We start from the raw sequence: 14,641 nt of genomic DNA, 5'->3' as shown, positions 1-14,641 counted from the left end.
CACATATGTCTTGCATTGGTGACCTGTGTTCATGCTTCTGTGGTGGAAGCAAAGCTGAACTTTGAGATCCTGAAAGAAGCAGCAAAAACGCACCAAAAAAATGCACCAAAACCTGCATTTTTGACGCAGCTTTTTTCCTGCCAAGAGATCAGGATTTGCTGCGGAAAAAAAATTTTTTGAAATAACGCCTAGTGTGATCATAGCCTTAAGGAATTAAAGCTCCCCGATCTGCTAATCAGTGCGGATCCCAACAGTGGGACACCCACTTATCAGCAAGCAATCATCTATTCTGCTGACCAAATCATTTAAAATCTGGTTCAGATGGAGAGCAAACCGGCCAAATTTCATTTTCTCGCATTTTTCACTTGCCGTGTCAGAGTAAGAAATAGGGCATTTTTGTCACAACATAACGTGTAAATTATGGCAGAAACGTTCTGCCAGTCCGGCCCATATAATCCAAACTGTGAAGCTTTACGCCAACATGCTCATCGCAACCAATCAAAGCGAGGCTTTCATTTCTTCATAGAGCTCTTGATGAAAGAATGCTGCGCTGTGATTGGTTGCTACAGAAAACCGAGCTGTAATCTGCTCTAACGTCTAAATACTGGTGCCAAGGATCAGTTTCAATTTTAACCCCCTCCCTCCCACAAAAATAACTACCCCAAATTATTACTAAAAGAAAGAAAGGGGATTTTTAATTGATTTTTTTTTACAATATTTATAAATATGGTTTAAAGTCTCTACTCCATATTTATGGCGTCTCAGCGCCATTTTATCCGACATGTATGAATGTCCATACAATGGAGCGGCGCAGGCTGAGACGCGGTGTGCCCTGCGGCATCGTGTGCACAGGACACTGAGAGCCCGGGCTGCCGGGACACGTCAAGGATCGGGGCCGCCTCTTCCTGCGGACCTCGGTTGCCTGGTAACCCACACGCGCGGCGGCCTCCGGCACACAGGTGGGTTCCTCTTCCCTGTACTTGTCACCAGCGGCGGTGTCGGTGCAGCGGGTCTCTGCGGTACATGCCGGGCTCAGGAGGCGCAGCACACAGCTAGAAGGCGCCTGCTGCTGACACACAATGTCCATGTAGCCACAGCCTTCTAGGGTACGTCCACACACTGTTCATAATCCTGCTGACCTCACAGCTGTATTCATAATCCTGCGACCTCACAGCTGTATTCATAATCCTGCGACCTCACAGCTGTATTCATAATCCTGCGACCTCACGGCTGTATTCATAATCCTGCGACCTCACGACTGTATTCATAATCCTGTGACCTCACAGCTGTATTCATAATCCTGCCGACCTCACCGCTGTATTCATAATCCTGCGACCTCACCGCTGTATTCATAATCCTGCGACCTCACGACTGTATTCATAATCCTGCGACCTCACGGCTGTATTCCTAATCCTGCAGACCTCACAGCTGTATTCCTAATCCTGCTGACCTCACAGCTGTATTCATAATCCTGCTGACCTCACAGCTGTATTCATAATACTGCTGACCTCACAGCTGTATTCATAATCCTGCAGACCTCACAGCTGTATTCATAATCCTGCAGACCTCACAGCTGTATTCATAATCCTGCTGACCTCACAGCTGTATTCATAATCCTGCTGACCTCACAGCTGTATTCATAATCCTGCAGACCTCACGGCTGTATTCATAATCCTGCAGACCTCACGGCTGTATTCATAATCCTGCGACCTCACGGCTGTATTCATAATCCTGCGACCTCACGGCTGTATTCATAATGCTGCGACCTCACGGCTGTATTCATAATGCTGCGACCTCACAGGTGTATTCATAATCCTGCGACCTCACGGCTGTATTCATAATCCTGCTGACCTCACAGCTGTATTCATAATCCTGCAGACCTCACGGCTGTATTCATAATCCTGCGACCTCACGGCTCTATTCATAATCCTGCCGACCTCACCGCTGTATTCATAATCCTGCGACCTCACGGCTGTATTCCTAATCCTGCGACCTCACGACTGTATTCCTAATCCTGCGACCTCACGGCTGTATTCCTAATCCTGCAGACCTCACAGCTGTATTCATAATCCTGCAGACCTCACGGCTGTATTCCTAATCCTGCGACCTCACGACTGTATTCATAATCCTGCGACCTCACGGCTGTATTCCTAATCCTGCAGACCTCACCGCTGTATTCATAATCCTGCCGACCTCACGGCTGTATTCCTAATCCTGCGACCTCACGGCTGTATTCATAATCCTGCAGACCTCACAGCTGTATTCATAATCCTGCTGACCTCACAGCTGTATTCATAATCCTGCTGACCTCACAGCTGTATTCATAATCCTGCAGACCTCACAGCTGTATTCATAATCCTGCAGACCTCACGGCTGTATTCATAATCCTGCGACCTCACGGCTCTATTCATAATCCTGCCGACCTCACGGCTGTATTCATAATCCTGCCGACCTCACGGCTGTATTCATAATCCTGCCGACCTCACGGCTGTATTCCTAATCCTGCGACCTCACGACTGTATTCATAATCCTGCCACCTCACGGCTGTATTCCTACTCCTGCAACCTCACGGCTGTATTCATAATCCTGCTGACCTCACAGCTGTATTCATAATCCTGCGACCTCACAGCTGTATTCATAATCCTGCCACCTCACGGCTGTATTCATAATCCTGCCACCTCACGGCTGTATTCATAATCCTGCGACCTCACGGCTGTATTCCTAATCCTGCGACCTCACGGCTGTATTCATAATCCTGCAGACCTCACAGCTGTATTCATAATCCTGCAGACCTCACAGCTGTATTCATAATCCTGCTGACCTCACAGCTGTATTCATAATCCTGCAGACCTCACGGTTGTATTCCTAATCCTGCGACCTCACAGCTGTATTCATAATCCTGCTGACCTCACAGCTGTATTCATAATCCTGCAGACCTCACAGCTGTATTCATAATCCTGCGACCTCACGGCTCTATTCATAATCCTGCCGACCTCACGGCTGTATTCATAATCCTGCAGACCTCACGGCTGTATTCCTAATCCTGCGAACTCACGGCTCTATTCATAATCCTGCCGACCTCACGGCTGTATTCCTAATCCTGCCACCTCACGGCTGTATTCATAATCCTGCCCACCTCACGGCTGACCACCTTTGTTGGCTTGACTTGACAGCTCATTGACTACATTATAGCTGTTTGCTTTGGGCAAGAAATAGACAAAATGAGGCAGAGACTCGTTAGGTGCTTTGGCACATCCAGAGCACTTCAGCCTCATGTGCACAAGGAATAAATTGCATAAGTAATGGTATAAATTGCATTATGTTTCACAGACCTACATTCCCCTATAAGCAGCTTTTTGGGGGATTTGAACACGTTGTCAAATTGCCTTTTAAGGGAATCTGTCACCACATTTGTCCTATCTGATCTATTAATATGGGCATACATGTATTGAGTATACAATCACTCGTATTTTTACAAATTTTCATTGCGTTGTCTATGTCAATGACATGGGGAAAGTGTTGATTTTTTGAATTTTGTTATATTTCCCACATGTAAAATATGTTTCTGAAGAATTTCTCTATACAATGTATTTCAGTCGCTTGTCTCTTGGAACGCCGGTGTGATTAATAACAAGTACCTGTGCTCCATTTTGTATAATGTTTTGCCTCCATTGTGATTGGGGTACAACAATTTAAATAGTTCATTTAGATGTTTTGTTGTATCCTATGACTAAGGGCGCTTGGACGCCAGAAACGCGTCAGATTTTTATTATCCTTGGAATCCATGCTTTTAAAGATTTCCCAAATAAATGTTTGATATATTTTACCTATTGTTGGATGGATGTGCCGACTATCTTCTTTCTCACAATCTAAACTACTTGGCTGAACTTCGCCAGCGGGACCGGCCCCCCACATACGGATTTCAGCATTTGGATTTCAAGGCGTGGTCAGATCAATATCCCCCTCTCCTCTCTAAGTTAGAAAGTAACTTTTTTTTTCCAAGCACTTTCTAATTATACTTATCAGAGAAGAGCGAATCAGTTCGCAGGAGCCTGGCCCGTCAGACATGTCAATAGTCCATGGCTGGCGGATGGGATGGCTCCTATCTGCTGGAATCCCTCAGATTTGTATGCCCAATGTCATCTTTAAGGCATAATGCACGCATGGCATGGCGTCTGGCCTACTAATTAGAAGAGACTCCAGGATAGGAGTGGACATCACTGAGTTCTGTTCCGGCATTCGCGGACTGTAGACATGGCTGCCAGACCAGAGTCCTGCCATTCGATTTGCTCATCTCTAAGGCTATGTTCACACATCATGGTTTTTTTTTTGCGTCAATTTTCTGCAGCAAAACCCGGTCTTCAAGGGCATTTTGTTCAGGATTCTTGGTGCATTTTTTTCAGCATTTTTTTCACTGTCCTTCTGTCTCTTTTTATGCGTGTACATAAAGTTCTGTAAAAAAACAAAAAAAAACATTCTATTTTGGCATCAAAAATGCTGAAACAAATTTTGGTGTGTTTTTGATGCGTTTTTTCACCACCCATTACTTCCTATTGGTGAAAAAAACGCTGAAAGAAGTGACATGTTCTACTTTCCAAAAAACCATGCAAGGCACAAAATACTGAACAAAAAAAAACCATGATGTGTGACCAGAGAATCCTGGTTTCTGATAGACTTTGCTGGAACTGCAAAAGGTAATTGAAAATTTAAATAAAAAATGCTGGAAAAAAAACATGATGTGTGAACATAGCCTAATACCGTTATTATCACCTTTCCAATCAGTGCAACTGTCCTGGGAGTCAGAACCTCACCTACTGCTGGCCACTTACTTCCTCTTGATTACTTATATGTCCAAACCTGGGGACAGTGACTCCAGCGCTGATTGGGCGCAGGGCTCATGTGATGAAACGACCTCGCGTGAGTCCCCGGAATGCGAGTGCTGGAACAGCGCCGGCACGATGGGTGACTATAGGTGTTTTTATTTTAACGGGGGCAAACATTCAAATTGAGAAGGGGTAGTCCTAGTAGTGGACAACCCCTTTTAAGGTCAGCATTACCTGTATAAATCCATATGTAACTAGCTCCCTCTAGTGGTGGTTGTGTGCAGCTAGAAGTCTGTGATTTATATTGGCAGAACTGTCAGTAGAGAGTGGGATCCATTTTGATTTATGGAGAACCTACGATTTTTGTGTCAGCCTCCTGTTATCTCGTAGCATGTATTCTCGCGCTATACTTATCACTCAGGTTTATAGCTTGGGAAACATATTGTTAATCATTGACTGTAGTACAAAGTAAGTTTGCATTGTGCCATGTTTTCTTTTGCAGGTCCTCTCTCTCTTTCTCATTTGGACACGGCATGGCTCATCATATAAGTTCAAGGCCGAGCAGAGCATCTGTTTCAGGTTCTAATGTAACAAAAGCTTCAAAGGTACATTTCACAATAAAATCACTCCCACTCATGTCAATATTCATTTACAATGATGACACTTTGTGCCGCTTTATGTCTACTGGTTTTTTACAAGAGTTGAAGAGTTTCTTACTTTTCCCGGCCCTTGCTCCTTTAGAGATAATAATCAGGATAGTTCTGTTTGCCTCCTTGTCTATAGTCTGGTTCAACGCTCCCGATCTCTGCCGCCTCTCAGCTCATCCTCTCTTAAAGGGGTGATCCGCTTCTAACTTTTTTATTTTGTTGGACATTGTATCAGTTTTTTTAGGAGAACAACATATGAAATGGAAACAAATGAAACAGTTGAGATTTAGCTTCTCTCTACACTGTGTGTGTAAAGTACCGGAGGATGGTAGCTGTGGACGAGCTGCCACTCCGTAACACTCTGGTACTTTACGGAAACATCGTGTCACAGTCCCAATGTGTTGTTAGGTGTGGGGTGTATCACACTCACTCGTAGGACGCAGGCCTCCGTTGTCTCAAGTCCTTCATCTTCCGGAGCCGCCACACATAACCCAGGGGACACCAAGTTCTTTTCAACACACAGAATTTTATTGGACAGTTCAAGTTCATCCGATTCCAACACGCAGTATCAGGCACAATACTTCTTATTTCCTTAATACAGTACATTTTCAGCATTACTATCCGTTCCTCTTGGACTATCCCTACGTCTACTGGTTCTGCCAGCCGCTGGGGTTTCCTGTCCAGTTCCACAGTCCACCCGGGATCCATTACCTTCTTTTCACGCGATTCCACCTACATCGTCTTCTGTACTCCAGAGGGTAAGGCACTCTTCGTAGTACCCGTATCGAGCCTTGAGCTTCAGACGTTGCAGTAATGTCTGCAAGGGATTCCACTAAGGCTTCCCACGGCCCCCCGAGCGATAGATTCTTGCTTTCACAGCCCATGCAACTTGAATTTGACCTTGGTTATTGTACTTCCCTATCTGACTGCCTATCAGGAAGCAGTCCCTTTTTACTGGGGCTTTCCCAACCCACTATGGGCCAGTCCCAAACTTTAACTATGTCTGTCAATACGTCCAGGGTCGGACTGGGGTGTCTTGGGCCCACAGGGGAAATTGACCCTAGGGGCCCCACCCTACAGCTATATGCAAATATCTGTTAGCCGTTATCCCTTTTTACATCGACTGTAAAACACAGTTGGCTCTTGCATATCTACTGTGCGTACATCATAATTGGGATGTATAATTATGGTAGTTTGCATTAAAGGGCTTCTTTAGTTAAAAGAAGTTATAATAATACCACATACAAGGGAGCAACACCGCCACACCATAATTGGACTACATATTCCACCACATAGTGACCAGATAATACCACATACAAAAAACAAATACCGCCACACTGTGACCTGACCACATATTACCACCACATAGTGACTGAATAGTACCACATGCAGGGAAAAATACCGCCACTCCATGACCAGACCACATATTACCACCAAATAGTGAATGAATACTACAATACTGATCATGAATAAAAAACACAATACTAGCAACACTGTTATTACCACCAGTGACATTATACACAGGAGTGTATAGTGTACAGTATAGTGTCAGTGTACAGGTAATACAGTGATCACCGGTGACATTATACAAAGGAGCTATGTATATAGTGTATAGGTAATACAGTGAGCACCGGTGACATTATACACAGGAGCTCTGTATATAGTGTATAGCGTACAGGTAATACAGTGAGCACCGGTGACATTATACACAGGAGTTCTGTATATCGTGTATAGGTAATACAGTGATCACCAGTGACATTTATACAAAGGAGTTCTGTTCATAGTGTCAGTGTACAGGTAATACAGTGGTCACCAGTGACATTTATACACGGGAGCTCTGTATATATTGTCAGTGTACAGGTAATACAGTGGTCACCAGTGACATTTATACACGGGAACTCTGTATATAGTGCCAGTGTACAGGTAATACAGTGATCACCAGTGACATTATGCACAGGAGCTCTGTATATAGTGTCAGTGTACAGGTAATACAGTGATCACCAGTGACATTATGCACAGGAGCTCTGTATATAGTGTCAGTGTACAGGTAATACAGTGATCACCAGTGACATTATGCACAGGAGCTCTGTATATAGTGTCAGTGTACAGGTAATACAGTGATCACCAGTGACATTATGCACAGGAGCTCTGTATATAGTGTCAATGTACAGGTAATACAGTGATCGCTGGTGACATTATACACAGGAGCTCTGTACATAGTGTCAGTGTACAGGTAAGACAGTGATCAGAGATCACCAGTGAGATTATACACAGGAGCACAGTACATAGTGTATAGTGCGCGTGTACATGTGATACAGTGACTCACCAGTAATGTCTCTAGCTGAAGTCCTTCATCTTCACTTTTTTTCTTCATCTGGCACAGACCGCCATCACTTCCTCCTGCCGGGACTTGTCTCTGCAGAAAATAACAGTCATTTATAGCTGATCTCTTCTAGACCACATTCCCCACTTTTTCCTGACTTCTACACTATGCCAGATGAAGAAAAAAGTGACATAGTGCCGCCCAGCACAGTAATACGACTCCCCCATTTTGTGTCCCCCCCTCCCCCATGCAAAACCGTCTCCTAAAAAGTAAATGATATGACAGCGGTAATAATATACCCCACTTACCACCATAAACTAATAATGTATGTTCCTCTTTCTGGCCCCAATACAGTAATTAAAGGGAACCTATCAGGTCCCCCATGCCCTCCAACCCAGCAGCATTCACTTATGTATGAGTAAACTCCCTGCCTTACCAGCCCCGTATAATGTTTTTTTGTAAAAATTAGGTTTACTTAAATCATTTATAATGTCCCTGTTTCCTATGCTAATGAGGGTTTTGACTAGTTGATGGGGCGTTAGTTGCCCCTGACTAGTCAGCCCTCTTCCCATGTTATCACACGCCTGTGGGCGTGATAATAGCTGTCGTCATCGCCAACCCCGCACCTCTGCCGCTGGGTGTACGCTTCCCGACTGTGCATGACCAGAAGCCATCTTCTGAACTTCGGATCATGCGCAGTGCGCCTCAAGCCACAAAGCGCCCGCCCAGAGCATGGTCTAAGAGGCTTCTGTGAGTACAGCACTGACATGTATAATGCAATGCATTACACCAGCGATCAGAGTAATGAAAGGTAAAGTTCCATAGAGGGAATTAGTAGAAAAGTTTAAAAAAATAAATATATATATATATTTATATGAAAACAAAAAAGTACAAATATTTGGTATGAAACTGTCACACTAGTTAACCCTTTCAGTGAACACCGTAAAAAAAAGAAAAAAACGTGGCAAAAAACAATGCTTTTTCATCTTACCGCCGAACAAAAAGTGGAATAGAATGCGATCAAAAAGTCGAATGTAAATGATTTGAGGGTTCCATGTCACTGTGGTTTGTCCTAATGAAGAAGGGTGTCACTTCGAAACAAGTTGACGATTAAACCGCATTCCTGCATATCTGTTTCCTGCTCATCATTGAATCGCCGGTAGCACAGACTTTAACCCAGACTTTAACCCACTCTTCTCCAGCCGTACAAATTTTATTTTGGTGCTGCCGTAGACTAATGTGCGACATATCGTCATGAGACTTTTTGACCTTCTAAGGAGCAAAAAAATGTAAAAGGGAAAAAGAAGAGCATGTTTGATTTTGGGCAAAATTCATCCCTTCCCTCGCTGTTTTGAAGAATTTGCTGCAACACAAGTACCACAACACAGCAAAAGAATAGTCACTTAAAAGAAATACTAGTGATGAATCTAAACCATAGACCTTAATCTATTCATTCGGGTCCTAATTCATTATTTGCGGGTTTTTTCAAGTGACTTTTTTTTTCTGGTACTCGTTGTTGTTTTTTGCTCTAAATTCTTCAAAATGATGCAACTTCTTCAAAAATGGCGCACGGGTTTATTTTTTGCAAAGTAAAGATGCTTTTTATCCTTGTGTTTTTACCCTTTTTTGCGCCTTTTTAAATCAGAAAGTTGTACGTTACGTTAAAATGTCAGACATTAGTCTTCAATTGCACAAAAATAAAATTAGACTGATTTGATTCCTCCAGTACTGAAGAATAATTGCGCAAAAAAAATTATGAAGTCTTGAATAGTTGTAAATGATGATTTGGTCTAAAACATCCGGTTAAATGGGTGTTCCCATCTCCAAGACCCTATCCCAATATGTAGTAGGTGTAGTAGTAATAATAATATTGGCAAATATCTCCAATTAGAAACGTAGTATCGTTTTTCTGATTTGCAATGTCTGCTAGCGACTTTCATGTATGCACCTTATTCATTGATTTGTGCCTTTTTTTTAAATTGCTTCACCACGTTTTATCTGCGTGTTTTGTCTTTTTTTTTTGCCCTCAACAAAATGGCCATGGTTTTCCTTAAAGGGGTATTCCCATCTCCAAGATCATATCCCAATATGTAGTAGGTGTAATAATAATATTAGCAAATACCTCCAATTAGAAATGTAGTATAGTTTTTCTGATTCGCTATGTCTCTTTCCTCATGTGCAGGCATTGCAGGACCTTAGGTATCCATGGTAACGACCACTGATATAGTGACAGTTATCTAGTTGCTAATGGTCGTAACCTTGGATACCTAAGGTCCTGCAATGCCCTGCACATGAGGAAAGAGACATAGCGAATCAGAAAAACTATACTACTTTTCTAATTGGAGGTATTTGCTAATATTATTATTACACCTACTACATATTGGGATATGATCTTGGAGATGGGAATACCCCTTTAAGGAAAACCATGGCCATTTTGTTGAGGGCAAAAAAAAAAGACAAAACACGCAGATAAAACGTGGTGAAGCAATTTAAAAAAAAGGCACAAATCAATGAATAAGGTGCATACATGAAAGTCGCTAGCAAAACCATTTCTACTCCAGGCAAAAAAACCACAAAGACAATAATGAACCTTTGCAAAGTCCAAAAACACTATGGCCCCAATTCATTAAGACTGGTGTTTTTTTATGCCATTGTTTAAGAAGGAAGCGGTGGAGAAAGATGCATCAATTTTATTGTGAGGCATGCGCCTCTTTAACCCCTTGCCTCCGCAGCCAATTTTCGTTTAGTAATTTTGAATGATGGTGTGGTGAAATTGTGGAAAAAAAATGCAATTCTACCATAGTTTTTTGTGTTTTGTTTGTATGTCATACATTCTATGGTAAAAATTACTCTGAAATATGATTCTCCATGTCAATACGATTATGGTGATACTAAACCTGTACAGATTTTGTTTTATTTAAAGCGCACCTGTCAGTAGGATTTTGCTCAGTAAAGTACATACACTGTCAGGTGGGCGACATTACACTGATTAAAATGATACCTTGGTTGATACCTTGTGGTTCTTGTGTAATCTTTACTTTCAGTTTAGAGATAATGATATACTCGTGCTTCGGGGCGACCTGTGAGGGGCACTCTATCTGGTGCTCTGCTTACATATTCATCTGTATGTTCTTATGACAGGTCACTGATCGTTCACTGACCTGCCTCCTATTTTACATAATGCATCTAGTAGTAGGTAAAATAGGAGGCAGGTCAGTGAAGGCACAGGGAGCTGTCATAAGAGCATACAGATGAATATGAACCACAGGATGGATTTCATCAACAAAGGTATCATATTAATCAGTGTACTGTCGCCCACCTGACAGTGTATGTGGTTTACTGAGCACAATCCTGCTGACAGGTGTGCTTTAAAGAGTAAAATGATACCTTTGTTGATGAAATCCTTCCAGTGGTTCTTTTATGATCTTTATTTTCAGTGAAAATTTACATCCCCCAAAATGGCCGCTACTGCGCACGTGTGGGCGCCATTTTGCTTTTTAAAAAAGAATTTGGGTGCAGCAATATAGCACCGCACATGCACAGTAGCATCTCTCAGGAATTGAGAAATGCTACTGCGCAAGCACTGGCGGCGGGGGCCATATTGCTACAGGCAAGTTTCTTTTTCCTCTAGCAAAATGGCGCGTGCGCAGTAGCATCGACAACCATTTTGGGGGATGTAAATTTTCACTTTGCCACAGAAATTACACAGTTAGTAGTGTTGAGCGAGTATGTTCTGTTAACCCTTTCGCCGAGTATGCTATTAATACATGTGAGGAATGTCTATTTCTTACACATTCCTCACATGTAATAAAGCTGTCAAACAGTTGCAAATTATGCACACGGGAGCGATTCAACCATATCACCGAGCAGCTATAAATACTCGGAGCTCGGCCCGAGCATACTCCGACAGAACATACTCGCTCAACACTAACAGTTAGTATTTAAAATAGTAGGCAGGTCACTGAAAGCACAGTGACCTGTCAGAGGCCAGAGATAGGAATACATAATGAGCACACCAGTTACAGCCCCTCCCTAAAGTCCCGCCTCAGAGCACGAGCATCTTATTATGGCAGAACTGAAAATAAAGATTAGAAAAGAACCACTGGATGGATTTCATCATCAAAGGTATCATTTTACTTAATGTAACAGCGCCCACCTGACAGAGTATGTTGTTTACTAAGCACAATCCTGCTGACAGGTGCGCTTTTAAGTAGAGGAAAAAAAAAATTGGGTTTGTGTGGCCATATTCCGAAACTCGTAAAATGTTTGTTTTTCAATTGATTGAGCTTGGTGAAGGCTTGTTTTTTACATGACTAGCTAACGGTTTTAATGTTACTATTTTTGGCTATATACACTGCTCAAAAAATAAAGGGAACACTTAAACAACAGAATATAACTGCAAGCAAATCAAACTTCTGTGAAATCAAACTGTTCACTTAGGAAGCAACACTGATTGACAATCAATTTCACATGCTGTTGTGCAAATGGAATAGACAATAGATGGAAATTATTGGCAATTGTCAAGACACTCAATAAATGAGTGGTTCTGCAGGTGGGGACCACAGACCACATCTCAGTGCTTTCTGGCTGATGTTTTGGTCACTTTTGAATGTTGGTTGTGCTTTCACACTCGTGGTAGCATGAGACGGACTCTACAACCCACAGAAGTTGCTCAGGTAGTGCAGCTCATCCAGGATGGCACACCAATGCGAGGTGTGGCAAGAAGGTTTGCTGTGTCTGTCAGCGTAGTGTCCAGAGGCTGGAGGCGCTACCAGGAGACAGGCCAGTACACCAGGAGACGTGGAGGGGGCCGTAGGAGGGCAACAACCGAGCAGCAGGACCACTACCTCCACCTTTGTGCAAGGAGGAACAGGAGGAGCACTGCCAGAGCCCTGCAAAATGACCTTCAGCTGGCCACAAATGTGCATGTGTCTGCACAAATGGTTAGAAACTGACTCCATGAGGGTGGTAAGAGGGCCCGACGTCCACAGATGAGGGTTGTGCTCACAGCTCAACACCGTGCAGGAGGCTTGGCATTTGCCACAGAACACCAGGATTGGCAAAAGTCGTCACTGTCGCCCTGTGCTCTTCACAGATGAAAGCAGGTTCACACTGAGCACATGTGACAGACGTGACAGAGTCTGGAGACGCCATGGAGAGCGATCTGCTGCCTGCAACATCCTTCAGCATGACCGGTTTGGCAGTGGTTCAGTAATGGTGTGGGATGGCATTTCTTTGGAGGGCCGCACAGCCCTCCATGTGCTCGCCAGAAGTAGCCTGACTGCCATTAGGTACCGAGATGAGATCCTCAGACCCCTTGTGAGACCATATGCTGGTGCGGTTGGCTCTGGGTTCCTCCTAATGCAGGACAATGCCAGACCTCATGTGGCTGGAGTGTGTCAGCAGTTCCTGCAAGATGAAGGCATTGAAGCTATGGACTGGCCTGCCCGTTCCCCAGACCTGAATCCGATTGAGCACATCTGGGACATCATGTCTCGCTCCATCCACCAACGTCACGTTGCACCACAGACTGTCCAGGAGTTGGCGGATGCTTCAGTCCAGGTCTGGAAGGAGATCCCACAGGAGACCATCCGCAACCTCATCAGGAGCATGCCCAGGCGTTGTAGGGAGGTCATACAGGCACGTGGAGGCCACACACAATATTGAGCCTCATTTTGACTTGTTTTAAGGACATTACATCAAAGTTGGATCAGCCTGTAGTGTGTTTTTCCACTTTAATTTTGGGGGTGACTCCAAATCCAGGCCTCCATTGGTTAATAAATTTGATTTCCATTGATGGTTTTTGGTATGAATTTGTTGTCAGCACATTCATCTTTGTACAGAACAAAGTATTCAATGAGAATATTTCATTCATTCAGATCTAGGATGTGTTATTTGAGTGTTCCATTTATTTTTTTGAGCAGTCTACTACGTTTTGATCTGTTTTTATTGCATTTTTAAGGAGTAGTAGTGACCAAAAATATACATTTCTGCCGGTTTTGATCTCTTTTCTCATTGCAGCATTTACCGATTGGGTTAATCAATTTAATATTTTAAACTTGGCCATGCCCCGTCTGCCCGAGCTCAACAGTTCAAACAGTTTTACTCCAGAATTCTGGCAAAAACTGTTTGATTAATCACCACTAGTGTTGATCAAGTATGTATTATTAACCCTTTCCTGCAAGCACGCTCGGGTGCTCGCTGAGTATTTTGGCGTGCTCGACGTTTCATTCACTGTCGCCGTGCATGCAAGTGTCACGGCTGTTAGACAGCTGTGACACATGCAGAGATTGCCTGTCTACAGCTAGAAATCATTTCTATTTTTCTGAATATGGCTGTTTTGGCAGCGAACAAATGGATCTGTCTGTTTCGGGTTAAAGAAACAATAGCAGAAATTTCTGCAAAAAAAATCTGCTGCTCGTAATTATATCCTAAGGTGATCTTTTAGTATCCAACTTCTAGTGAACTTTTAAGGTTATGTGCGCACGTTCAGGATTTGAAGCAGAAATTTCTGCAGCTTTTCTGCATCTCTTTGGCAGGAAAAATGCTGTGGAAAAAATGTACGTTTTCTCCATTTTTTGATGCAGTTTTTAATGCGTTTTTTGATGCATTTTTAAGCGTTTTTGTACTGAAATGCATGCTGTTGGAAGCTAAATAAAGTGATTTGAAAAAGAAATGTGGGACATTGCTACAACCCTTGGATTACCATCAGAACTGGGGTGAGTATATTGGCTAATTTAAGAATGTGTCTATTGTATTTCAAATAAAGTGTTTGCTCTGTGTGTTTATTTAACTCTTTACTTTAGTTTAATTAGGTTTGGTAATGAAAGGGTCTGATTGACACCTTG

The 14,641-nt window shown here is 43.1% G+C and overlaps 1 protein-coding gene across 2 annotated transcripts in view; it reads left to right on the top strand.

Annotated features, from left to right (window-relative positions):
- The first annotated feature begins 830 nt into the window (after positions 1-830).
- The window catches only part of RNF32 (ring finger protein 32), a 63,246-nt gene continuing 49,435 nt past the window's right edge, over positions 831-14,641 (top strand). The window contains exons 1-2 of one of the 2 annotated variants that reach the window (XM_073676528.1): positions 831-959; positions 5,326-5,428. In XM_073676528.1, the coding sequence (XP_073532629.1) occupies positions 5,357-5,428 (72 nt within the window). In that variant the 5' untranslated portion in view covers positions 831-959; positions 5,326-5,356. The other variant, XM_073676527.1, reaches the window with a different exon arrangement.

This window comes from Phyllobates terribilis, unplaced genomic scaffold, assembly GCF_046119375.1.
Source record: "Phyllobates terribilis strain yellow unplaced genomic scaffold, ASM4611937v1 Scaffold_4__5_contigs__length_816908805, whole genome shotgun sequence".
Classification (NCBI taxonomy): Eukaryota; Metazoa; Chordata; class Amphibia; order Anura; family Dendrobatidae; genus Phyllobates; species Phyllobates terribilis.
This window is presented reverse-complemented; position numbering and strand designations above follow the sequence as displayed.